Source organism: Falco peregrinus, chromosome 2 (genome assembly GCF_023634155.1).
Source record: "Falco peregrinus isolate bFalPer1 chromosome 2, bFalPer1.pri, whole genome shotgun sequence".
Taxonomy (NCBI): domain Eukaryota; kingdom Metazoa; phylum Chordata; class Aves; order Falconiformes; family Falconidae; genus Falco; species Falco peregrinus.
Genome location: NC_073722.1, coordinates 7,608,112 through 7,632,467, shown reverse-complemented (window position 1 = coordinate 7,632,467; position 24,356 = coordinate 7,608,112). Strand labels below are relative to the sequence as shown.

Sequence of the window (24,356 nt, the reverse complement as noted above, 5' to 3'; positions counted from 1 at the left end):
TTCTAAGACACCAGATCAGTTCCTGTTATAAATTGTGGTTAATACTACAGAGAAAAGGGCTCTCACCCAACCATCACTTGAACATGAAACAAACAAATAGGTCTGGACAATTGCCACTGGATTTAATTTTTTTTTTCGTATAAAATGCTTGTGCAAGAAAGTTAAAAGCTGATGCTACAAAAAATAAAAACAGTTGTAAAACATATACATATTTACATATATTACTTGTAAGACAAAAATACAAGTTATTTACAAATACAAACACATCAACAGCACAGATGCACTTTCCTTGATTGTTGGCACCAAGTAAGCACTGGGCGTAAAAAAAATACAACAGATTCAGATTATTTCCAAGTAGTTGATGCTATCTAGAACTAAGTTGCTCAAAGTTTTACTTGAGCAAGTTTATCCATCATTTTGAGGAAAAAACGCTTTGTATGATACTTTACAAGCAATTTGCTACACAGAAACAGAGCAACCTTCCCCTTCCTATTTTTTTTTACCAGCTTTTGAATGAATTTCTGCATAAGCTCAGTAAGATCAGTCACATCACATCAAAGTCAGTAAGTGGGTTTATTAAGCTCTTGTGTCCTGACACCTGCACTGCTTTAATTAGCAGGGACCAGCTGGGTTGGTAAACATCACAAGAATAGAAGACAGACAGTGCAGCTTCTCTTTGATGTACTCTGGCAACTTATCGTTTTCTCCATACCTAGAAAGACAAATAAGCACAGAATAATTTAGATGCTTGAAATAAATTTCAGGACAGTGTAATTACTTCAAAACCCGAGTGGTTTGCCTATTTACAGGCAAGCAGATTTTAAGTACACCTAGACACACTGATTGAGCTTGATGGCTTAAATCCAGGCTCCCGTTCCATATATGTATTTAACTGAAAAAAGCATTTCAGCTAAATATCTAAACCATGGGTCAAGCTGTAATACCATCTGAACCAACTGTCTGTTACAGTCTTGAACACTGCACAAAGGAAGCACGGTACTGAGTGGCTGCGTTTGTGTGGGAAGTGCCTAGTAGCCAAAAGATGGGCAAAACTTCACCCGAGCACTTCAGGTCTATGCATCAGTGGTGACATCTTATCTCCCTAATCTAGCAGCATCTTGGGGGAGGGGAATAATAAAACCTTATTTTTCTTCCCCTCCCTCTTTTAAATACTATACAGGAATAGTGGCTACACTCTAGAGACCAAGTACATGCATTCCCAGTTTGTTTGGGGTTATTTGTTATGCAGAGTTCAGTCAAAGCTGTAGATCCTTCTCTTCATTTATCAAGCTTATATAAAGCTTATCAACCAACAAGTAATGGAAAAAAAAACTTTAACATTTACAAAAACGTAAACTTCATAGCTGCTATGCATTAACAGCTTTGTACCAACAGCAGACTGGGCTGTTTTTATAGCAGTGATGGACTCACCTAGTTGTCTGGCCATCTGGAGATGTGTAAGTGATAGAAGAAACACCTGCCTGGGCTACCAGTTGGGATCCATCGTTAAACTGAACCCACACCGCTCCACTGGTCAGCTAACAAAACAAGTTGCATTATGGTTTGAGAACATAAAATACAAGAATGTGTACCTAGAGTTTTTCTAATTGAAAATTCTTCAGAATTGCTGAAGTGACTTAGGTATCTTGGTCAGTCTTTTAAAGATTGCGTGTGTACTACTTTGGAGTAAGTAGTCTTACACAGTCTCAAGAGTCAGACTTCCAAAGGTTTCAGATACTCTGCTTCAGTCATCCTTTTTCAATGAGAGTTAAACGAACAAGTGCCTTTAACCACGCCTAAAGGCATTTTAAAAAGGACCAAACGTAAAACAGAAGGCCCACCTGTGAGAGTTCAGAGCCATATACATTTTAAAGTTTATATATGTAAAGCAAACTTCTGTTAGGACAGGAAGCTACTTTATCTGGATTGCAGAGAACAACTTTTACATCTAAAGCTGGTCCCACAGAAAAGCAGAGGAAAAATTTCTATGGAAACAGCTTTTCCTGTTGGACAGGCGGATTCATTCTTCTTGTATAGATCTGGTAAAAACACTTCGTCATGACACCTTTAAATTTCTGTCCACTAATGCAGATGTAACAGCTTTGATTTTTTACTAGAGTCAGATTTAGATGACCGAAGACACTAAAATAGGCAATAACCATCCCAGGAAAATTGTGGTAACTGAAGCACTGTCCTGTTTATCTAGGACACTTACTTGGAAGAATCTTTCCACATAACAATTTTCAGATTTAAACTGTAACAGAGCATAGCTGAATGTATTCCTCACAGATCAAGTTTAAAGTAAATTACTTAAAAATACATATCTCATGTTTAATAGGAAAAAATAACAGACACCCCTCCTTTATCAGAATTCACTTCTCACCTGAGAAGCCCAACCAACATTTTTCACGAAGACAGATTTTAGAAGTTGGGCTGAATTTGGACTGCATTCCGTTTGATGAACAGAGGAGCACGTAGTTTCAGCAGCATTTGTCATAAACGCAGACTTTTCATACGACACCACCTAAAACCCAGAAATGCACAGTATTAGCAGCCTTAGTACTCATCCAACAGATTATGTACTAGCTGTAGGGGTCAATTACCACCTGTTTTAATCTTCTCATACACACAGACAGATTTAGTCTATATGCTTCATTTAACACCATTACATTCTAAAAACACCACAGGATTTCATATGACTTCCTCAGTATTACGACTGTTTTTCTTGCACTGCCCTGTACTCAAAGGGATCGCTTTCCCCAAGTGATTTTTTTCTAATTAAGCCCCATTTTTCCTTATTTAACTGTCAGAAAATACTGTCCATCTTCAACAAAAATGTTCAGCACATGATTACAAAACAGCCCTCATCCCAATGACCACTTGGCCAATATTTTACAAAAACATGGACGTTACTCTTAATTGGAAACTAGAATATTAAACATGAATAGAAGAATTCTACAGCACATAAAGTCTGTTATGAACAGAAGAACAACAGAGGCTCAAACATTGGAGGTCTTCAGGACAAGGCCACTACCACTGTCTAGGAGGAACACGTCTGCTTCTGTAAAAGTTCTGCTACTCGGATACCTCCTCCCATAGTCAGAGAGATGGCAAATGAGGTGGTGGGCTTAGCAGGATTTAAGATTCAGGGTTCAGTGAAAAGGTGCAAGTCAGAAGATGCCTCTGAAATAGGGCAGCTTGGTCAGGAAAGAGATTAGGATCCAGATAGTTACGGGAACCTGAAAGAAACATCTTGTACCTCAGGATATACAGATCTAGTTCAAGTATAAAGAAACTGGTAAGAGTCGAGGGTTAACACCGAAAGGCAACCAGCTATTGTGTTACTTTGCTTAGAAATACGTACTTCAGAGGAGAATGCAAACAGAGAAAGTCTTACAGAAGACCCAAGCGTTTGCTATATGGCACACAAAGAATGAGTCTGAATGCTGAACCCTCAAGTTAGAACTCCGGTGGTGGGTATCCTTAAGTCAGTGTAAAGATCAACACTAATACTGAAGCCCTACAGAATTTTTGTTGCCAGGTTCATTTCAGTCAAGCAACAACTGCGCTAAGGACATGTGCTGCACAACCGAAGGACGGAGATGCAGAGCCACGTAAGTTCAACAAAGTTCACAATACAGTCTCAGCGTGCCGAGACCCCAGTACAATTCAGTCAGCTGGGGATCCTGTTTCAGGGCTGTGATGCAGCAGTTGAAGCTTTGAGGGGCTTTTAAACAAGCTAGATGAAATCGCACACAAAACCTTTTTGGCTATACGTATATAAAAGAAGTGTAATTGTAAATATATTTATACACACTAACACTTGATTATTCCAGAACGACCTCAAGTGTAATACCCTTTGTGACGACCATGCCATACACAGGCCTGAGGGCACCTCCGAGCTCTCCCAAAACAAATGGAAGACAGTGCTGTACAACAGGAGTAAGCAATTCCCAAACTATGTTCCCAGGAGGCATTTGTGCTAAAGTTTTGGAGGATCTTGATTTCTCAGATAATCTTAAATCCAGATACCCAGCCAGCTGAACTCAAAGTTAACATTTCTAATCAATATGCTCACAAACGGCTAACAAGAGCCTACATCCTTACAAATGTTCATCCATTAGTTCAAATACAAAAAAAATATCTGAATTCCTACTGATGAGTAGTTTCCACTCTATGTTCTTGTGTACTTACAGGAGGAGTACAGTTTGGAGTTTGAACTGGAGCAGAATTGGCAGCTGTATTTCTATCCAGTGCCATAACTTCTTTCAAACAGTTTGTATTGTCCAACAGCGGAGGCGCTACAGCCTGTGGCGATTCACTATTGCCAGGTTTTCTGGAAAAATAGTGAGACAAATTGGTAAAAGGTCTGTTCAAAAAGGAATAAAGAAACAAGTGAGGACAAAATAGCTTTTCCTTCAGTTTCCCGTGGACCGTACAAAGCACCTGATGGCAACAGTCTTCTGCAGAACTGTTTTTACATGTGCCGTTAGCCTGGTTTAATCTTAAATCCACAAGTGTATATTGTCCTAGTATCAAAGGGGGCTTTGCAGGTCCAAAATAAGGTGTTCCTACATGCTGTCAAGTTAATATTTATCTTGCTAATGACTATAAGCCTCTGTTAAGCAACCCTGGCTTCTGCAAACATTAGCTGCATAAAGCTGCTTCGTGGGAGTATTCAAACGTATAAGTATTTTCAAGTTAAATATACTACCTTCCAACAATTATTGGGAAAAATGGAACGCTTTCACTCTTTTTTTCTTCCTCCAAAACGGCAGATTCCAGTGCAAGGCATATACGATGTCCCTGGAATTAGAAGGAACTTGTTAAAAAGTTTTTAATTGAGAACAATATAACCATTTCCTACACGTTTAGCACGGCAGGTGAGCCTACACAAGGGAATGCTTTTTTCAGGGGTACTAAGTATCAGCAATAGCTGCACTACGGAGGCAATTCAAAAACCTTTACTACAGCCTGTAACTATACTACTCCCTGTAACTTCAGCACATCTGGAATTATGCTCTTAATAATCACTTCTTCCCTTTTAGTAGAGCTAGACAGAGGACTAGAAGCCCCCTGAATTCTATTCCAGAAAACAACAGAACTTAAAGAAGACTGAATAGGAAATTTGCACTGTATTTTTACTGTTTCCTAAGTTCACAGACAAAAAAATTACTCATGACTGTTAACTGGATGACCTGCCTAAAGGGATAGAAAGCACAGCAGGCAGGCCAGTTAAACACTTGGCAGGTTTTTGTGCTTGTTTTGGGGTGTTTTTTTTCAGGGGGGTTGCAGGGTGGAGTGGAGGTTTGTGTGTGTGTTTTTTCTGTTGGTTTTTTTTTGTTTGTTTGTTTTGGGGAGAAGTATGTGTTTAGGTTGTTTGTTTTGAGTTTTTTTAAACTTGTATAAAGCAGTTTCATTTGTTCTGTTTAACCCTGTACACACTAGTAAGAATTTCCTAACATTCTTCCCATAAGGCATTGTTAATGTAGAGGCAACAGGGATACTCACTCTTATAAAAAACCCAACAAAAACAACAAACCCCACACTTCTTCATCCCTCCTTATTACTGTAAATTTGGGGAAAAAATAAAAATATGAAAAACAACATCAGAAGCACATTTGTGAAAAAGAAAGTGAATTTTCAGGTAGTTGCTTTGCACTGGAAAAATGTCTACATAGAACAGCGTACCTCATTTGCATGATCCATATAAGCTTGTATTTCCTTCTTCAAACCTGCTTCGCTTTCTCCTTTCAAAGTGAAGGATTTCCCTGATTTTTCAATCACACGAGTTATACCAGCTGTCTTGTGTATCTTTGCTCCTGTAAAAAAACCCATAAACTTCTACTGTGAATCGTATAACAGCTTCTATAAAATACAGATTTCTGCCATTACATTCTAAAGTGTACCTCACTGACTTAATTACTGCAAGAATAAAACCGCTCCTGTGTGAGCTCTATGTCTAGCAGATATAAAGAGCCACTTAAACTGGAACTATGATGTTAACGCAATGCCCTCTGTGGCCAAAGATTACTACTTAAGTGGGCTGAATAATGTGTTTATTACATATTTTAAGAACTACCTTTCTAAACAATCTGAGGCAATATTAAAATCTGTAACAGCATTGCCAAAAATTGGTTAAAAGCAGGCTTTATCAGCGTTTGAATGTCATTGTAAGAGAGACGCCCATTCTTTCAATAGCGTTTCCACAATGAAACAAAGCTGTTAAGTCTTTTTTTTTATTTGTCACAAATTCTGTTGAGGTATGTCTACGCATATAGCAAGTCATCCTAATTGACTGTAGCCTACAGTGAAAAAACCATCATCAGTGCAGTCTAGTTTATGAAGGGTAGAGTTGGAAAAGGCAGCCAGTTGCTTTCTCCAGTCAATGTTCGTGGTAATATCATTACCTCAGTCAACAATGGAAAGCTTGGAGTATGGACACACCTTTCCCTAAGTTAACTATCAAATGTAGATTCAAAGAAGAGCTCCTGAATAAAAACAAGGCGTAATTTAAATAACACTTTTGTAACATGTACTCCCTGAAGAAGATATCAGTAAACAACTAATGAAAAACAAACTGATCTGCAAGTGCTAGAATAAAGGCAGAGTGGCAAATAAAACCCCAAAGGTTCTAGTATTCTCTTCAACCTGAAGTTTAGCATTTGGCAATATTCTAGTGCACCTTTAACAACACAGTAACTATTTGCATAATTGCCAAAACGAATACATACCATCATAAAAACAGACTTCAACATCTGCAGTGGGTGAGTTTTCCATCAACATGCACTTGGCATATCTTGTGTAGAACGTAACTTTGGGGGTTTTTGTTCTCACCAACTGCACAAACTTGGCTGCATACTGGTATTTTTTCCAGTACTTTTCTAAAAAAAGAAAATTTAAAAGCTTTGATCTGAGTACTTTCAGCTATCAAATACATATTTTAAGTTACTTCCCTCCGAGCTGGTGCACAGCGTTTAACAAAAAAAGTAGTGAGCAACATTTCAGTACTTTACAGAAGTATATTCAAAGAAACTGACTTATTTTCACCAACTATTAGAAAAGTGTGTATCTTCAATAGCTTCACTTGAGTAGCTTCAATTAACATTGTTCAAAACCTAAACAACATAGTGAAGTGCTGCATATACTGTTCAACTAGATATCATGGTCCAGACGGCTTCCTGGCTTTATGTAAAACCTAACTCTGATGTCTAATTAGCAGAAAAGTCTGCTTGTCTCTTAAGAGCTTACAGTTAGCTTATACTTGTTCTTCAGCTGACTACATTAAATACTTTGTCAATGCTTTCAAATATGTGTTTTTCCCCTTCCTCCCCGAGCTATGAGCGTTAGGAAGCACAAGGTAAAGTTGCTGGTTTAAAAATGACTCCATCGTATTTTTCCACTCATACGTAAACAGTTTCCAATATGAACAAGGAGAACATTATGAAAGCTTTAATTTTAGTACACTGTATTATATAGTGTATTATAAAGGGGTAAATGACTCCTTCTAACTTCCATGCAAAATGAATGTAAACCTGCAGGTTTACACTTTCTTGCGAAGTTTCAAAAATACAGTTCCCAGTTAAACCGTAGTTTGAGTCTTATTCTGAAAGGATTTTTATCTTCACAATCTGAAAAGTAGCAGCTAAAGGCCAAAGTCTCAAACAACATTCTCTTTTTTTTGTTTTTTAAAGTCACATTAACCATCATAATTTTAAAATAAATTTCAAGTTACCTGGCAAGTTGTCAAAATTATACATACAGATGCCTTCAGGAGGAGCTGGAGGTCTGTCATCGAGAAGGAAACCTCTTCCTTCATTTGGATGATACACTGCAATCTATAAAAAGGGGAAAAAAAAAAAAAGTGTTTATAGTTGCAACTTACTACAGCACTCCCTACTTCAACAGGTATGGAAATAACCAGTTTAATTACTTACCATATTGCTCTATTCCTCTAAGTAATTATTTAACAGCAACAGTTTTTCAACAATACTTCACCTATTCCAAAAGTTAAGCCTAATTTTGCTCTGAAATAATTGCTGGCTACCTATATTTGTATGGCTGTACTACAGGGAAAAAAAAAAAGGAGTTTATAGCTGTGCATATGTAAATATCGCATTTCCAAACAAATAAACACTTAAATGAAAATTAAAAAAAATTCTGAAAGAACAGAATACTCTAAGCCCGACAGTGAAGAAACTGAAAACATACCACATTTCCATCACAAGATATTCTGAGAACTTCTTTCACAAGTTCTTGTGGATGGTGTTCTTTTAGAAACTCCATACACACTTCCCCGGTATCTAGAATGCTCACCTGAAATATTTTAAATGCAGAAATTAAAAAACTTTAGTTTCTGGCAAGATAAGATAACATTTCTTTCCACAAATGCTTTAAAAAAACATTGGTTTATTTTTCCTCAAATGCACTGCAAACTTATGCTACTTACAGTAACTTGTCTTAGTAGTGCTATTAAAGCAGAACACTGCAACGTGACTGATGGTTATAAACCTGGTCAGTGAGGGTGGGGCTTCTTAAGTGACTAATCAAAGACAGGTCAGCTCTATTATGTGCTTTTTCAAAAAAAAGAAATTGGGGGTGGGGGGAAGCATGACAGGATGAACAAGATTATAAGAAATGGAACAACAGGCGATACCAGGAACAAACCAACCAGAAAAATGTAAAGTGATGATCGGTAAGGATTAATAGAATTTGTTTTGCTTCCTCACCCACAAGACAGGGAAAAAGCAGTGCTATAGGAAAAAGTTTCAAGTTTGTACTTGAGAGCAAGACTCTTCATTTCTAATTCAGCTATTTATCTAATCTGTGGAAGTGTTTTATGCATTTGACATAGTTAATCTTAAGTGCAACTGTACAGCTAAGCAGGACAAAGTTTCAGAACAGTAAGTAGTATATATGCACTTAATATTTGCTGTGTCTACCTACAGCTTCTTTGCTTGTAAGCTAAAAGCAATGCCACGTCACTGCAGGTAGTGACCACGAGAGCTCCATACCCAAAAATTAAGATGCATCTTACCAATGTAACTTTAAATTAGGTCATTATAGATTGTTTTCTAAAAAAAATGCTTCTAGTTTACCAAGTGATTTTTAAGTATTAAATACAGTGTGACTATCTCTTACGTTGCTTCCATTTTAGGAACTGATACATACCACTGCATTTTTCGTTTTTTGCCTGATTGGTTTTAGCCTGTGAGCATTGAGAGGCGATACTATACTTCGCAGTGTAGGTTTCTGATGTGCTGGTGGTTCTTTGCCCCACGTTTGGTTTTGTTCTGAAGTTGACCAAAGGCCACATGCAGAAGATGGTTGAATTTTGTCAGGTTTGCAGAGAACTCCAGGGATGTATTTCTTAGGGTTTCTCTGGTGTAAAGAATGTGGATAGTCAACAGATGCATCGTGATTCCTTATATCTTTTAAGGTGTTCCATGTATTTCTTGATGCATCTTGCTGCATATCCAGATGATAACGAAAACCTCCATGTGCATTACTGTTGCCGGTTAGGTCTGCAGGTGGTCTCGGCGGAACTGAAAGAATCATAAAGGTACGTTATAGATTCGAAGAGTCACAGTCAGAAGAAAAAAAAAAATGCTATTATGTTTTTATAAGCTTTCCAAAATATCATCTTAGAAGGCTTAAGTGGAGAATGGGTTTTCTTTAATCCTCGGTCCAAATCATTAGGCTATGACTTTAGCCCCAATCAATACCGGTGTTAACAAAATTCCAATGCTGCTTAAAAGAAAGTTACGAAATTTCAGTTATGATGGCCTTCAGTCTTAACATACAGCAAATCATTCTGCAAAACCATTTACAAACAAACTACTATTTCAAATAGATACTTAAACAAGAATTAGTTTACTCCACCAAAACACAGTTTACCTGCCATTCAGATAACTGCTAGTACCAAGTTTCATTTAAGTTTCAGCTTATTTAACTAGTGTTTCAGCATCAACCAGAAGTTTTGGTACTCAAGATGTTAAATGAATCCTCTAAACCTCTTGTTTTATTTCCAATCACTTGTTAAAAGACAAAAACCTATTTTTATATTTAAACTTCTTATAACTGCTTCCCTAGTTTTGATATTTAAGCCCTTGATCAACTTTCATCCCACCTACCTAAGTACTGCACTCCTCCTGCCATATTGCGGGACAGTTGAAAAGGGACTAAAAATTAAAACAGGATTATTCAGACCATATGTCATGCAAGTTCAATTCCCTGTAGACAGGAAGGGAAGGAGTCCAATAATATCAAAACAAAAAAAGGCCAGAATGGATTTGTGATTTCAATTTATGATTAAATTACATTATTTGTAAATGATGTAACATGATGCACAACAAAGAACACCTCCTTCCCTCCTGCGTCTTTTGTCCTTTCCTCCACCCCTCCGTCTGCAGCCTCATTATCTTTCTCATTCACTAAAGTCCCATTTTCTCTTAAGGAGTATTTACACAACTAAATTAACTGAGCTTTTGATTCACCTGCCCATCTTTTGTCCCATGTTTATAGTTACACATTTCAAGTCACAACTGAATAATTACAGCAGGTTCTAGAATGGTTTTCCTTTTTTTTTTTTTTTTTTTTTTAATTGCTAAAATACTAAAAGAGAACAACCTCATTTCAGGAAGTTAAGTATTCAAATTCAACGTACAATTTCTTCGACTCTTACAAAGGCAGTTAGATACAATTCATTATACCAACCCAAGAGCTTAAGAGGAACACTAACTACAGAACCTTCTGAAATTAATTCCTACCTCATGAAACTGAAGCATTACAGCTTAGACCAAAAGAGAAGACAAAACAACGTTTCCAGTGGGCAATTGCTTGCTTAAGAATGAGTCTACAGATCAGCGATGCTGGAAATCAATCTGCGTCAAACAAGTCAATTTAGGGTCTCCCATGCTTTTCATTCAGAACTGGAAAGTAGCCTCTGTTAACATCCAGTCACTGTTATGTCAGATGCCAGCCTTATACGCTGGTATCAGTTACTTGGCCATACAGACACTTCTGCTATAAGTTTAAAGCAGTGAAATATAGAAAAACCCACAGAAACTGTTAAGTCGCTACTCCGGCTTGAGTGCAAAAATAAACAACTGATTGATAACACACCATTTGTTTGCATGCTTCCAAGCCACTGCTGCATTGTTTCAGCCTGGGACTTCTGCTCTAACAAACCAACCTGGGGCTTCATTGTGCAGAGATAATTCGAGCTGAAAAAAGAAGTTACATATGTAATCAAGATTACATCAAAGACATTTGCACAGCAAAAATTATGTTACAGCTACAGAAGCCACAACACTTTTAGAATATTGAAGAAACACAGGTGGCATTTCACAGCCCTAGACAGCTTAAAACGTGCTTCTTTTTTCATGGGGAATATTCATTAGGTAAAGCATAAAAAAATACTGTTTCCAAATGGAATGAACAGTTTCAGCACAGATTTAAGCCTGTTAGCACTCACTAGTAGACTCTTGGAACTGAGATATATGAACAAAAGAGCTACTGATAATGCTGCCGGCTGTGGATGTTCACATATCTAGTTCTTAATTCACAGTATAAGTAGGAAACAACCTTGAAGACGACACAGGGATGATGCACATGACCCCAGTGGCTCTCATTCAGCATCACACATACGCAGCTGAAATACGTAGGCAATCACCTAAATGTCACCTAATACACATCACCTAAAATAACTCGAGTTTACATAAACTATAGTAAATCCCAAATATTATCAAGATTTTTTTTACCAGCTTTTTAGACATATGTAGTCACAGGTGAACTCATAATCCAGACACTGAAAAATACATACAGAAACAGTTACTGTATCTGTTGCAAAGTCAACACTAAGCTCCTGTGTGGTTGTCCGTTTCTATAGCCGGTATCTGTCTGTACTTTCATTTTGTGATGATCACCACTTTGGCATTGGCAAGGACTCAAGTCGTCATAAAAAAAAACCCAACCCAAAATAGAAGTATCTAATGTAAGTGTTAGAACCTTGCATTTATGATTGCTGTGCAGGCTAACTGTAGATGCAAGAGACTCTCCTATAATCAACCATGTAAAAACCAGTAGTAACCATTCAGTTAATCTGCACACTCATATTAGTATTCTGTCACTTCTACATTCAGTATGTCTTTATGTCATGGGGAAAACAAGCAAGCATTATGTTAACATTTGCATGTAAGAATTTCTTTTTGGATTCATCAAATATTTCTCAAACTAAAAAGAATGCACATGCCCACTGAACTTGCTGAACAGAGGCTTATGTCAAACACTCCATTTACTTTTTCTACAGGGCAAAGTGCTTATTTGCATTTTTACGTAACTGATTTGCAAAAAGAAAAACATATTAAACCACCAAAGCTGCCACTTAATGTGGAGAGAAATGCAACAACTAAGATACGCAATAGCCCTTCTGTTAAAACAGGGAAGCGTTACTTGATACCCTGCTGAGGGAAAAAACAAAGCAAACTTCGGAGCATAGACTGAAGTTATCACAAAGGAGGACTCTATTTGTGTAGCAGTGTAGCTCAGAAGGTAAGGATGAGGCCTCCAACACCACTCTGGCGTCAGTTGTAGACTTGATCCCCGAGTTGGTTTATATCAGCTGGGGAAGTCCATCAATGTATACAAAGAAGCCAGGATATTAACCTAGAAACTACAACTAAGGACAGAACTAAGTCTCAGATAGTTATCTTTGAGTATTATTTTCCTTTCCGGTACGCCAATTTTATAATCCATCACCTAATTTTGTATTTTTTTCTTCCTTTATCTTGTCTAAGCATAACAGAAAAGAACAGCAAAAAAAGCCAGGAAAAAACCCCACAACCAGAACAGAGCAGCAAGTTAAAGCATTGGTAATCACACTCTGAATGCCTTCTGGCCTAGTCTACATCTCTTCTACAAAGAATTAGTAAGGCTCTCTACTACAATTAGTGTGGGGAAAGAAACACTCACCTTGCTGCATATGGCAGTAAGCCAATAATAAGATTATTACCAGGATAAATAAAAGCTACAATAATAGATGGAGACTGAGATAGGAACAGCGGGGAGGTAAACCCCTACATAGCAACAGCATTAACTATTGACCTCTCCTACTTGCTATTCAAGCTACAAGTGTAGACTTTGGACACTTACTACAGCTTAGTTACAGGAAAAAATCACGCATTTAACATATAAGGCAGCTCTAAATTTCATCTTAGGAAAAACTGTTTCTTACTGTGGTTGATCTTTTACAGGTGGAGATATTTGCCCTTCAAAAGAACCAGAACTACTAGAAGTCTTCTCCTTAAATATTTCTCCTATATCAGTATAGCTGTTCGCAGGTGAAAAGCACTCTGTATTTTCTCTTGTTCCTACTTTAGGCTTAGAAAGCAGTTCCACAGAGTGACATCTCTCAATATTTGATACGCCTTGAGTCTGACTACAGGATGTGCCAGACCTATCTGAAGAGTGGGCTCTTCGGAGGTAGCGCGAATGTGGTCTCTCTTCAGCAAGTTGCATTGCTCTTCCTCTGCCAGTTACGCCCACTTCTTTTCCCTGAATTCCCCATTGCTGGAAAAAGCCACTTCCATCTACTGACGAACTATTACTGGAATTCCTCGTTTTAGGAAAAAAAGTAATTTTGTTTGGGAGCGGCTGTCCAACTAACAGCTTCTTCTTTTCCTTCAAGCAACCACTGGTACTGATGCTGGAAGAACCTGTGAAGGTTGTAGAGATAGTAGCATTTCCACTGTCCATGGAATCTTCTGAAGTTCCCGAATCTTTACTCCGTGCAGAGCTACACCTGGACATAAAGGGATGATCCAACACAGAGGAAAGACTCAAACGATCTGCTGGATTTTTGCGAAGTAACCTATGTATAAGGTCCTGTGCCTCTCTTGATAAAAACGCTGGCATTTCATAATCTGCTAATACTACTTTATTCAGCGTATTCTTGACCGTGTCGGTGTCAAAAGGTGGCTTTCCAATAAGCAGAGTGTAAAACATACAGCCCAAAGACCACACATCAGATTCCAGTCCATGTGGACTCCTTGTGGCTATCTCAGGAGAAATGTAATTTGGAGTTCCACACATGGTATAATGCTTTTCATGAGGCATTTTCAGCTGAGTTGCTAGTCCAAAATCAGCAATCTTGACATTCATATTATTGGTGAGTAAGATGTTAGAAAGGGTGAGGTCCCGGTGCAGTATTCCATGAGAATGAAGATACAGCATACCTGTGATAATTTGATGCAAGAAGTGTCGGGCTGTCAAAACACAAAACCAGACATTTTAGTTGCATAATTGAAATCATAGCTGTGAAAAGAACAACTTCATGCAGTCTGCTATTGGTCTTTTTTTTTTTTTTTTTTTTAATATCCTTGTAACATCGTCACTATTTAAGCGTCATGGTAATGAGATTGAAATTAACTTTCTGCTTTTTCCTTTAAACAACATGGCACAATTATGTACAGAGTTCCTAAAAAAAAAAAAAAAAAAAAAAGGTGTTCTGTAATGCAGTAACCAGATTGGTTTTTTGCTGACACAATAATGTGAACAGAACTGGAAATACTTTCAATTGGCCTATATTTTTAAAATCAGGTTCCTCATTAAAAAAAGTTAAGTCGCCTCTCACTTTCAGAAACAGCAAATATACAAAATGAGGCAGCTTCACTACATGCAGATTATAATCCAAAATGTCTCCTGTATTTTATATTTTTTTTTATAATTATCAAACTGACAAGGCTAGTATTATTCCAATTTTTCAAAAACACCTACATTCACAATATTGGGATAGACTTTCTGTTCTATTACATTAGAAATTCAGGGAATATTTAAGAATTTTAGCTTACAGCAGGAATAACAAAACCTCATCCAGGCTGAAACAGCATCATTTATTACAGTATCGCAATTACACCAATCTTAAGAATCATTCTTTCTAGAGCAAACAATTTACAGCCTTCCTTCTCTTAGCAAAGTGAGGGCAAAGCAGGTAATAAATGTTAGCAGAAACCACTGCTTGGAGGAGGAGACTTCTTCATCCAGGTCAGTGGTTTACCAGCTTTTAGAACTTAAGATACCATCAAGCGAACTCTTTCTGCTGGAAGAGACACAAATTACACACATGATGCCTGTAGAGCAGTACCCCTTTAGTCCAGTCCTGTGATCCAGGTTGTGAAAAATCCCTATCTGTAATTGCTTAACAGAACTATATTAGAAACTGATAAGAGAAGCAGGTAAACTGGAAGAACTGGATAAGAGATGATCAGGTGCTACGTTGCAGAGGCAATAACCACTGAATCCAGATCAGGTGAGACCAGACTAGCTTGTCTGGCTGTGCCCTCAAACATTATATACTGCAGCTTCTTTGCTGTCTTTTTTCTAAGTAGTGCTGTTCTGGTTAGGCTTCCAGTGGTCCGTGTTCTAACTGAAACCCTCTCTCTCAAAAAGAGCTGTAAGAAAATGGAGTATTAGTAAATTCATAAGATTCATTTTTTTCCAAGCCTTCTTGCTCAAAACAGTATTCAAAAGAGTAACATAGCCAATTTAAAAAGTTTTAGCGTTACTCTGACAATGAACTCGGTGACAGACAAAATTTTCAGCACTCTCCATAAGAAATGGAGGTAAAAACCATAGTAGAATTTCTCTTCAATTGCCAGTCCTTCAAAAACTCTAGATGGAGTGTCAAATTGGACACTTCCTTACTAACTCAGCCCTTAAGCAACACAGTTAAGAACATTACCTTCATTTCCACGCAGAGCTTAGAACACAGTAAATACTTCCAGTGATACCACATAAGGCAACCTCTAACCTGGAAGGTTTTTAACATGTGACACGTAATACAGTAATACTGAGGTGAAGAGATGCAACACAAAGAAAGCAGATGTGTGGATGTGAAGTTGCCAGTTCCCTTCTGTGGAACTTTTCAATCTTGACCTTCAACATAATTCTATGTACAAAAGTAAGCTCTACCTTCTACACACCTCTACCTTCCAAGATAACAGCTTTTTTTTTTTTTTTTAAACCCCAAGAACACACGCTACTGTAAAATGGCATAAACAGAAACAAAAGTATACAGGAATTCAAGTGAATATATGTGTTACAGTAATCAATCTCTAGATTATCACTCAGCACAAGGTTTTAAGCTATAGAAACTGGTTCAGTGATGGCAGTTATAAATATTTTTACAGTAATGCAAAGAGAACTACACAAAAAAAAAGTCTCACCTTCTTCTTCTGAAAAGGGTTTCTTTCTGTTCTTTATGTATCTGCTCATTTCACCATTGTGACACATCTCAAGTATCAGGTATACATAATTGCTATCTTCAAAATAGTTATAAAGCTAGAATATAAAACAATGAAAAAATTGAAATACATTTTATAGACTATACAGCATGTCACATATACAGTCTTCTCTACAAAAAAAAGATCCTTACCTCAAGTATAGATGGATGCTTTAGCTGACAATGTATTTTCACCTCATTTTGAACCCTCTGTACCATTCCAACTTTGTGCATGGCTTTTTTATCTATCTGTAAATGGATGAAAGAATATGTTTCAAGCACCACAACATCAATTACATACATGTTAGTTTCAAGTGAACTTGACATTTTACATGTTTGATGCATGTTGGCCTGAAAACTTTTAAGCAAGTGTCCACAGTTTAACCTAATTATGCTTTTAATGAACAAGTACCATAGATAGCTGGAGGAACACACAACTGTCTGAAAGAAGGTAAGCATTAATGTTTTCAATACTAACACCAATTAATTTTTTTTCTGAAATACTTACGCAAAGAAACCTAATTTAGCAGATATACTAAATATAGTTAACATTAAAAATGTAGCTAAATCAAAGTACTACAGATTACAAGTAGATCTGACAAAACACCTATGATGTGTGAATTTCCTTTGCAAACAGTTTGTCCTGGCAGTAAGGGAAATTTTTCAAGGCATTTCTTCCAGGACCTCTCCAGCCACAGGGATTCTAAATGAAGCTTTTGTGATTACAAATTCCTGAATTAAAAATTATAGGACTGACTGTCCACACAGTGTTGAATATTTGAGCTTAGGTGCTTTTAACAGTAAAGTAAGCATTTCTATTAATGATTTGTATAGTCTACTTTGTTGCACTGCATCTTTCAGGATCGAATCCTAATCTAGATATCGTTAGATACAAACAAGCAATCCAAGCATGAATGTCCAATTGCCTAACTCCAACCTGTTGCAACTTGCCCACGTTCAGTCTCTCTGAAGCCAGAGACTTCCTTGGCTGGCTGCCTTACCATTTTGATAGCCACTTCCAGTCCGGTTTTCAGGGACACTGCTCTGTAGACCCCTGCGAAGGAGCCCTTCCCCAGGAGGTTGCCCACCTTGAAATCCTGCAACACGAGCAAATAAGTCATCGCCCTCAGCCCCAGCCCAGGTTTTGATGCCCCTCTCCCAATACGTAGAGATCTCGCCCTCGAGATGGGGCCCCACACCCCTGATGCCGGGGCAAACCCTCAGCCGCCGCCGGGGTGCCCGGGGGGTACCTGGACGGAGCCCTCCGGGCCGCACCGCACACCCCGCGGCATCGTCCTCCCCGCCCGGCGGTCGCCTCGCACTGGTACCGGCGCTGCCCGCGGCAGCTCGGCGCCGCCACCTTCCCGCCGCCTCTCCCGCCGCTCCCGGGGGGCAACAGACGCCCGCCCCCACTCCCGCTGCTATGGCAGCGGCTGGGGAGCGACGGCCGGCCCGCCCCGCAAACACAGGGCCTGGGCACCGCCCGGCTCCCGGGCAGCCCACCGGGGCGGCTGCCGCTCTCCCGCCGGGTGTCATCGCCCGGGGGCGCTCCGCCCGGACCCCCCACGAGTGGGTAAACGAGGCTTCACGGCTCGGCCCCGGGGTCGGGTGGCGGGACCGGCGGGCTGAGGCCCTACGGCCGCTCCGCCAACGGCCCGACCCCAGAGGCGCCTGGGGGTCCAGCCCACCTCAGCCCGCCGGGCCGCACCCGCAGCGGGAGGGCGCGGTGGTGCGGGCGGGCCTGGGAGGAGCCCCGCTCGACGCCCCGGCGGCCACCTCCCACAAACAAGCCGCCCGAGAGCCGAGCCGGCACCGGGCCCCCGCCTGGCCTCTCCCCGCCACCGGCCCCACAACCCCGGCAAATGGCGGGGCGGCCCCGGCCAGGCCCGCAGGTGGCGGGAGGGGGCTGGGTTCCGCACCTCTATTTTCTCGCCGATGCAGGTCGCCATGGCGCCGGTCGCTCTCCCCGGTTCTCGCTACGGGTTCTCCTCAGGACCTCGACCGCGACTCGCCATCACGGCGCCCTCCGCCGCCCGCCTCGGCCCAGGCCCGCTGGCTCCGGGGGCCGGCGGCCGCTCCCCTCCCCCAGCGCCTCCATTTTGAAAAATCGCGCCGTTACCCCCCGGCCCCGCCCCGCCCCAGGTCGAGGCTGCGTCTGACGCAATCACGTCACGCAGGGGCGCCCGGGGCGCTGGCGGAGGCGCGGGGAGGCGCGGCGCACGCGCGGCATGGCGGCGCCCTCTCCCCCGCGGCCGTTACGGCGCAGGCGCGGTTGGGCGCCCGGCGGGGGTGCGGCAGCTCGGCCCGGTAGCTGGAAAATAACCGGCTCTGAGGGGCCTGTGTGGTCCCAGGTATCCCTCCTCAGTGGAGGGAGAGTGTCCGCGCTGCCTGCGGCTTAGCCTGGCCGTGTTCACCAGGAGCGTCCCGATGAAAGTCCTCAGGCTTGGAAGGCCGGCCGAGCCGAGCTGGCAGGGTTAGCTCCTGGGGGCGGTGTGAGCTTTTTTAGTCAAAGGAACTGTTCTTCCCTCACGTGGGTTTCTCCCTCGCACTCAATAGAAAGGTTTAGCTGTTTCTTGGTTATTATATTACTAGCTGAACTAAGTTCTGGGGTGAGCTCGCACAAAGTTTGAGGGCCTCCCTTTGGCTTACTGCCTTCCACACCGAGCACGAAGTGCAGTTTTTTCCGTCTTGCTTCCTCTAATACAGTGTCTAGTAATGAAGTTGCCGGGTGGTTGTCTGGGATGCACAGGCTAGAAACAGCAACGGGTGCAGGTGCGAGGGTCTGGGTGCCCAGCTTTCTCCTGTAGGGTCCCCATGGGGGAACGTGCCCAGAGCTGGCTCAAAGAGCTGTCGACTGGGTTTTGTCGTGTATTGCCCTCTCAGGTGTTCAGTTCACTGAAGGAAGAGGTGCAAGTCGAAGCTTTAAACCCTCAGTTCCCAGTCTTCTTGAAGGTACGTTTTTGGGGCTGTAGTGCTAAATTAAGTAATGTGCTGTGATAGTGGCATAGCTTCAACACACAGTGCACGACCGTAAGTAGGTTTATCACAGAGTGCACTATGGAGCAGTGAGCTGCAAGTGGTGATTCTTTGTGTCTGATACCTACTTCTTGGGTTCTTTCTATTCTGTTTCATATGAAATATAGAAGCTTTTTTGAACGCAGACTTAAATACGAAAGTTGCTTAGGACAAAAGTATTTGTTTTTATTGAAACTTTACTAAAGTACTGTAATCAAAAGGGCTTTTAATAGAAGTAGTGCTTCTGGGAACAGATTGTCATTTGTGATCAGGTTGTATTTCTCTTATAAAATGTGGGCATGGTATTTTGGCCTGCTTATATTAAGGGGCATGGGGCTTAATATAGATAGTCCTCCCTTAGCAGATACCCCAGCTATCTATATAGATCTATGTACTATGTATGTGTATGCTCCGAAAGATGGTCGAAGTCGATTGGAACAGAAGGGGGAGCTGTCAGTACACCTGGCAAAGAAGAAAGGGCGCTGTACGGACTCTTAAGAGATTTTCCAGCCAGAAGAGATTGCCTCTAGAATTCCTCTTCTGCTCTTAACAGGAGTTAGTGTTCTTTTCTGATGATCTGGGAGTGGAAAAAGGGTACTTGGTCCTGTAATGATCTTGCACGATGAAACATTTAGCAGTAAGAACTCTTTCTGAGACAATCCTTTCTATTAAGCGACCAGGTCAGCATTCTCCTACTTGACTTGATCTTAATTCTTTGTCGTTAGTAAGTGGCTGCCTCCCTTAAAGCATCGGGTTTTGTCTTTTTGTCAGCTTTTTATGATGTCCTTTAAGAGGTATATCCTTTTCCTTTAATTGTCTGTAGCATCATCACTCCAAAGACCTCGCTGTTTTTCTGGCCTTCACTTTTATGAAATGTATATAACTGGATAACATGTTTGTTTCTTGTAAGTGTGCTAACATGTTGTGCTCTGCTCATTACACGCCTTCGTTTGCATAGATGAAGTTAACATTCTTGCTGAGTTACTGTTTAGTTAGAAAATTATCAAAGTTGAGTGGTTTTGAAAGTAGAGCCAGGAAGATTTTATGTTTAATGGAGTAGAATCTAAGCTATAGAGGAGTAGACAAACTTTTTGGAACCATTTATTTGGAAAGGGAAAGGCACAAAAGGGAAAGCAGACCTGTCATATATAATTCCATTATTTACATTTGGTTGTTTTTCTTGCTGTGAGATTCTGCTTGTGTGTTGGTTTATTTTACTTGGAGTAAAATGCTTTAGTGGATCTGGGATGGTTCAGTCATTCCACAACTATTCTATCAGCACCCTTGTTCTCAGCTGTGTTTCTGATCTCTCAGTGCTTCTTTCAGCTGCAAGCCATGCTTTTGCAACCAAATTCCTCTTGAGTCTTTAACCTTTTTCAAAGGTACTGCAATTCCCACTTCTGTTAGCCTGTTCCACTGATAGAAATTATGCCGGTTTTACAGTAATGGTTATTGTAATTATTGCTAGAATATAGCGCAGCCTTTCTTTGAATTGCCTTCTACCACAAGAAGGTATAATGAGTGTTAAGTACAGGCAGAACTGAGAGGTAAAGGCAGAGCAGCTGGTTTAATCCATTTGTAAATTTAATTCTTAGCTACATTGGGTTTTTTGCAAAAATGTTCTTTCCAACTATTTTTTCTGCTGAAATAACTTCTGAACTGTGAGTCGGATTGGAGTTTTAAAAAAACACAAGTGAAGAAAATCAGGAGTCAACCTCATTCCATCACCTGTCCTTAGCATACTCTTCTTAACATAAATCTTTCTTTAACCTGAGTCACTAATGCATTATTGGGCAGAGCCCTGATTGGTAGGCCTCTTGGCAGACCTGCAAACCTACTTCTTAACAGCAAACTCATCCTTTCTAAGGCTCTTGGTCACCGTTAGCTTGGGTGAGGTTACTCAGGACTGCCATTGTCTCATCTATGTTCTTTAATGTGCTGGCTGTGATGCTTTTTCAGCTGAGTGGGAAGCCTTTTTAAGAAGCTGAAACAGCTCAAAATGTGGGTTTTTTCAGCAGGATTAGGTTTTGTTCCGTGCCCTGAATCTGAATTAGGTCAGCGTGTGACTGTGCCAGCAGTAGTGCTGGTGCAATGGACGGGGCAGGACTGCAAAATGGGAGCAAGAGGGAAGGTGGGACAGTAGCAGCTCTCTCTTGGATGGGCTGATGTTGCTGTGGAATTCCACCCGAAGGCAGAAGGCAGTGAGATGAAGCCGAGCAGGGGGAAGAGCACCCTACATTCTTTTCCATTCCATTCCATGACATTATTACATACACATTACATGTACATTATTACAGATGCATCATTACATTAGGCAGTTAAGTCTGCTGTTTCCATATAGGACTTTAAAAATGTTGAGTGACCTTTTTGTGTTGTGTTTTATGGAGAATTTATGATAAAATAAAATCCTTCAGCTGTGTTGAGTAGAGAGTGCTATTCTCACATTGTCTGTGTCCTTTTGGCTCTTTCATTTCGATTTTGTTTATGATGTCAAAGTAGCAATTAGAGCTGGTCAACAGCACTTGGTGTCTAAGGTGAAACAAAGTAACATTGTTTTAACAAATTTGTTTTTGTGGGCTAGCTGACTACACCTGGTGCCAGGCATCAGTGATGAATTTTCCTTCTGTAGTTAAGGTGAATTTAAAATGTGAGGGAACCTCTTCAAGCTCCATTACCTGACCAGATTGTTTACATTCTTGTGTGCTTTTCTATTCCTAGCTACTCTATTAAAAATTGAATTCATCCTTGGGCAAGTATGCTCTCAAGCAGCATTCAGACTCAACCACTATAGTGAACTGGTGCGCACCGGGTCCTTCGCACAGAATAAATTGTCTTCAGTTTTGGAGAAGATAATTGGCTTTTCCATTTCTTTTCAACTGGTAATTCAGTTGTTTATTTCTTTCTTTCTTGACATTCAGATGCAAAGCTGTTGAAGCTGGCTGATGCAGACATGATTGTTTCCATCCTCTGTTTCTTCCTCTGCTCTGTGACAGGACTGTTCATGTGGCTACACAGTGAACCAGATCAAGGAGTTGCTTTTGGCTGGGGAAAACAATTTTTGTTTGTTTGGGGGTTGTTTGGGGTTTTTTTTGGTTAGACGGCCCTGTGAATCACACTGCCTGATAAACAGCTTGCTGGCTACTTCTGTGCCAGGGAAGCGCTCCCAAAGAGTTACTCTGGCTAGGGCAGGCTAGCATCCAGGATGCAAGGAAGTGCATTGACTTAGCACTTCACCTTCTCCAGTGTTTGCCATCTTGTGACTATGATCTTAAACAGTTCCCTCACTGCCTGCCAGCTTTCATTGTTGGAATAAAATATGGAAGTGGCTTGTAATCAAGCTGCACTTTCTCCTTCAGAGGAGGGTCTCAGGACGTCGCATGCAGTCATCCAGTCCTTCATGCGCGTAAAATGGATTGTGGATAAGTGTGTGTGTCAATTGTTGAGAATCCTTAAGTGTAAAATGGAAGCTGTGTGACTAAATAATCTGGTTTGTGGAGCTGTGCCACATCAACAGTCATCACTGGTTTGAGTAATTAGGGTGGAAAATTAGGAAAAATAAGACTTTAAGTTTAATTTCAAGGCTGGATTTTTAACCTGAACAGCGATGAGAAAAGTTGTGTGAGTAGATTCATGTGCCAAAAGTATGACTGATATATATTGATGTTGGAGCAAACTAAATAGCTAATAGCATAAAAAATGTGCCGCATAACTATACAGAAGACAAAATTTGTAGGTAGAGGTAATACCTTTTTATATTAGCCACTGCTGGAAAAGTGTGTGTGCTTTAGGGCACAGGGACTGGTTTCCCTGAAGTGCTGTTGCATAGTGCGTAGCATATTTGGGGTTGCATAGTAGTTAGGAGGTTATAAATAGGAAGTCTTCTGAAGAAGATCGTGTTTCTTGCATAAGATTGGGAGGTAGGTGTCATTGTTTAGTTTGGCTTATTTTTCTTTCATGTCACATAGTCCCCGTTAAAATGGGAGCCAGAGAGTCTTTGGACTTTCATCGGCTGGGTAACTGCTCCTTCTATAATTGTCAAGCCAGCAACATGCCAGTGATATGATACTTTCCTCTGATTAAAAAGAAAATTGAATCAATATTCTCTTGTTGGGTTGAATTTATGACTACAGAGGTCAGCATCTGCTGTAAGCAGAGCTTGCAAGATGAACTAGCGATGTAATAAATCCCTTGCTAACTCTTTCTGTCAGAAAGCGAATATATATCTAATCCTGTTCTCCATGCCTCGGTGTTGAAGGAAATGCTAGCTTAAAGTCTTTTAAAAATAGTTTTAAGATAGTAATAGGACTTCCTTAAAACAGGGCATGCAGGCCTTCTTTCAACTTCATTGCACAAAAAAAAGTGAAGATTTAGAGGGTCCTTCATCAGTGGAGAGCTCAGATTAGCAACAAGAATAAAAAGGAGCTGAGGAGGAAGGATGATGAAAAGCAAAACTAGAATATACGGAACACAGAAATTGGGAGAAAGAGAAGTCATCATCCCTTCATGCCATTCCGCTTCATTCAGGTGACACCGTAACCTTCTAAAGCTGATGGACCTCTTCCAGCCCAGCCTGGGGAGTAAGGGAGTGACGACAGGTTTTTGAGCAGAAGGTGAACAAGAATTGTCAAGAGTGTTTTAACTTGCAGCGGAGGTGATGGTTCAGAGCACTGTGTATGTGTTGGTGCGTTACGCCTTAGACACAGCATTAAGCAGTGAAAATGGTTATTTTAGATCTGATGTCTCTTGGCTGCACTGACGAACTTTATGAGCATGGATAATTGTCTTTGCTATTGAAATCCATCTCTGTGTGTCACAACTGATGCAAATCAACTTCGTCCTTGAACAGTGTGGCAGAGGTGCAGTGTCAGTGGGTTGCAGAAATGTCCATGCAGGTAGAGCTCAGGTCTTTAATTAGCCTACTTGTTCAGAATATCTCCTGATATCTAATTTGTTCTCATTAAAAAGGGCAGAATTTACTTCCATTTACATTCTCACTGAGTCAGAAAAGCGAGCAGAAAGTTTGAGTGGTAGAGGCTGCTTGGCACGCCTTGTTTAATAGTTA

The 24,356-nt window shown here is 40.5% G+C and overlaps 1 protein-coding gene and 1 long non-coding RNA gene across 8 annotated transcripts in view; one reads left to right on the top strand and one right to left on the bottom strand.

Moving 5' to 3' along the window:
* Positions 1-101: 101 nt before the first annotated feature.
* On the bottom strand, positions 102-18,387 carry PLK4 (polo like kinase 4). Its single transcript, XM_055794205.1, has 16 exons — positions 18,199-18,387; positions 17,281-17,376; positions 16,433-16,528; positions 16,224-16,338; positions 13,235-14,264; positions 11,125-11,225; positions 9,172-9,545; positions 8,212-8,316; positions 7,736-7,838; positions 6,735-6,884; positions 5,692-5,822; positions 4,715-4,806; positions 4,195-4,336; positions 2,384-2,524; positions 1,432-1,538; positions 102-712 (listed from the first exon to the last, which is right to left on the bottom strand). The coding sequence occupies exons 1-16, from the start codon at positions 18,226-18,228 to the stop codon at positions 613-615; spliced, it is 2,913 nt and encodes a 970-aa protein (XP_055650180.1). The 5' UTR covers positions 18,229-18,387; the 3' UTR covers positions 102-612.
* A 172-nt stretch (positions 18,388-18,559) lies between these two features.
* The window catches only part of LOC106112573 (uncharacterized), a 30,598-nt gene continuing 24,801 nt past the window's right edge, over positions 18,560-24,356 (top strand). For 5 of the 7 annotated variants that reach the window (XR_003554964.2, XR_003554966.2, XR_003554965.2 and 2 more), the window contains exons 1-2: positions 18,560-18,752; positions 19,163-19,231. This is a non-coding gene — a long non-coding RNA (uncharacterized LOC106112573). Of the gene's footprint in view, positions 18,840-19,162; positions 19,232-24,356 lie in introns of all 7 variants that reach the window. The other 2 variants (XR_003554968.2, XR_008745560.1) reach the window with 2 other exon arrangements.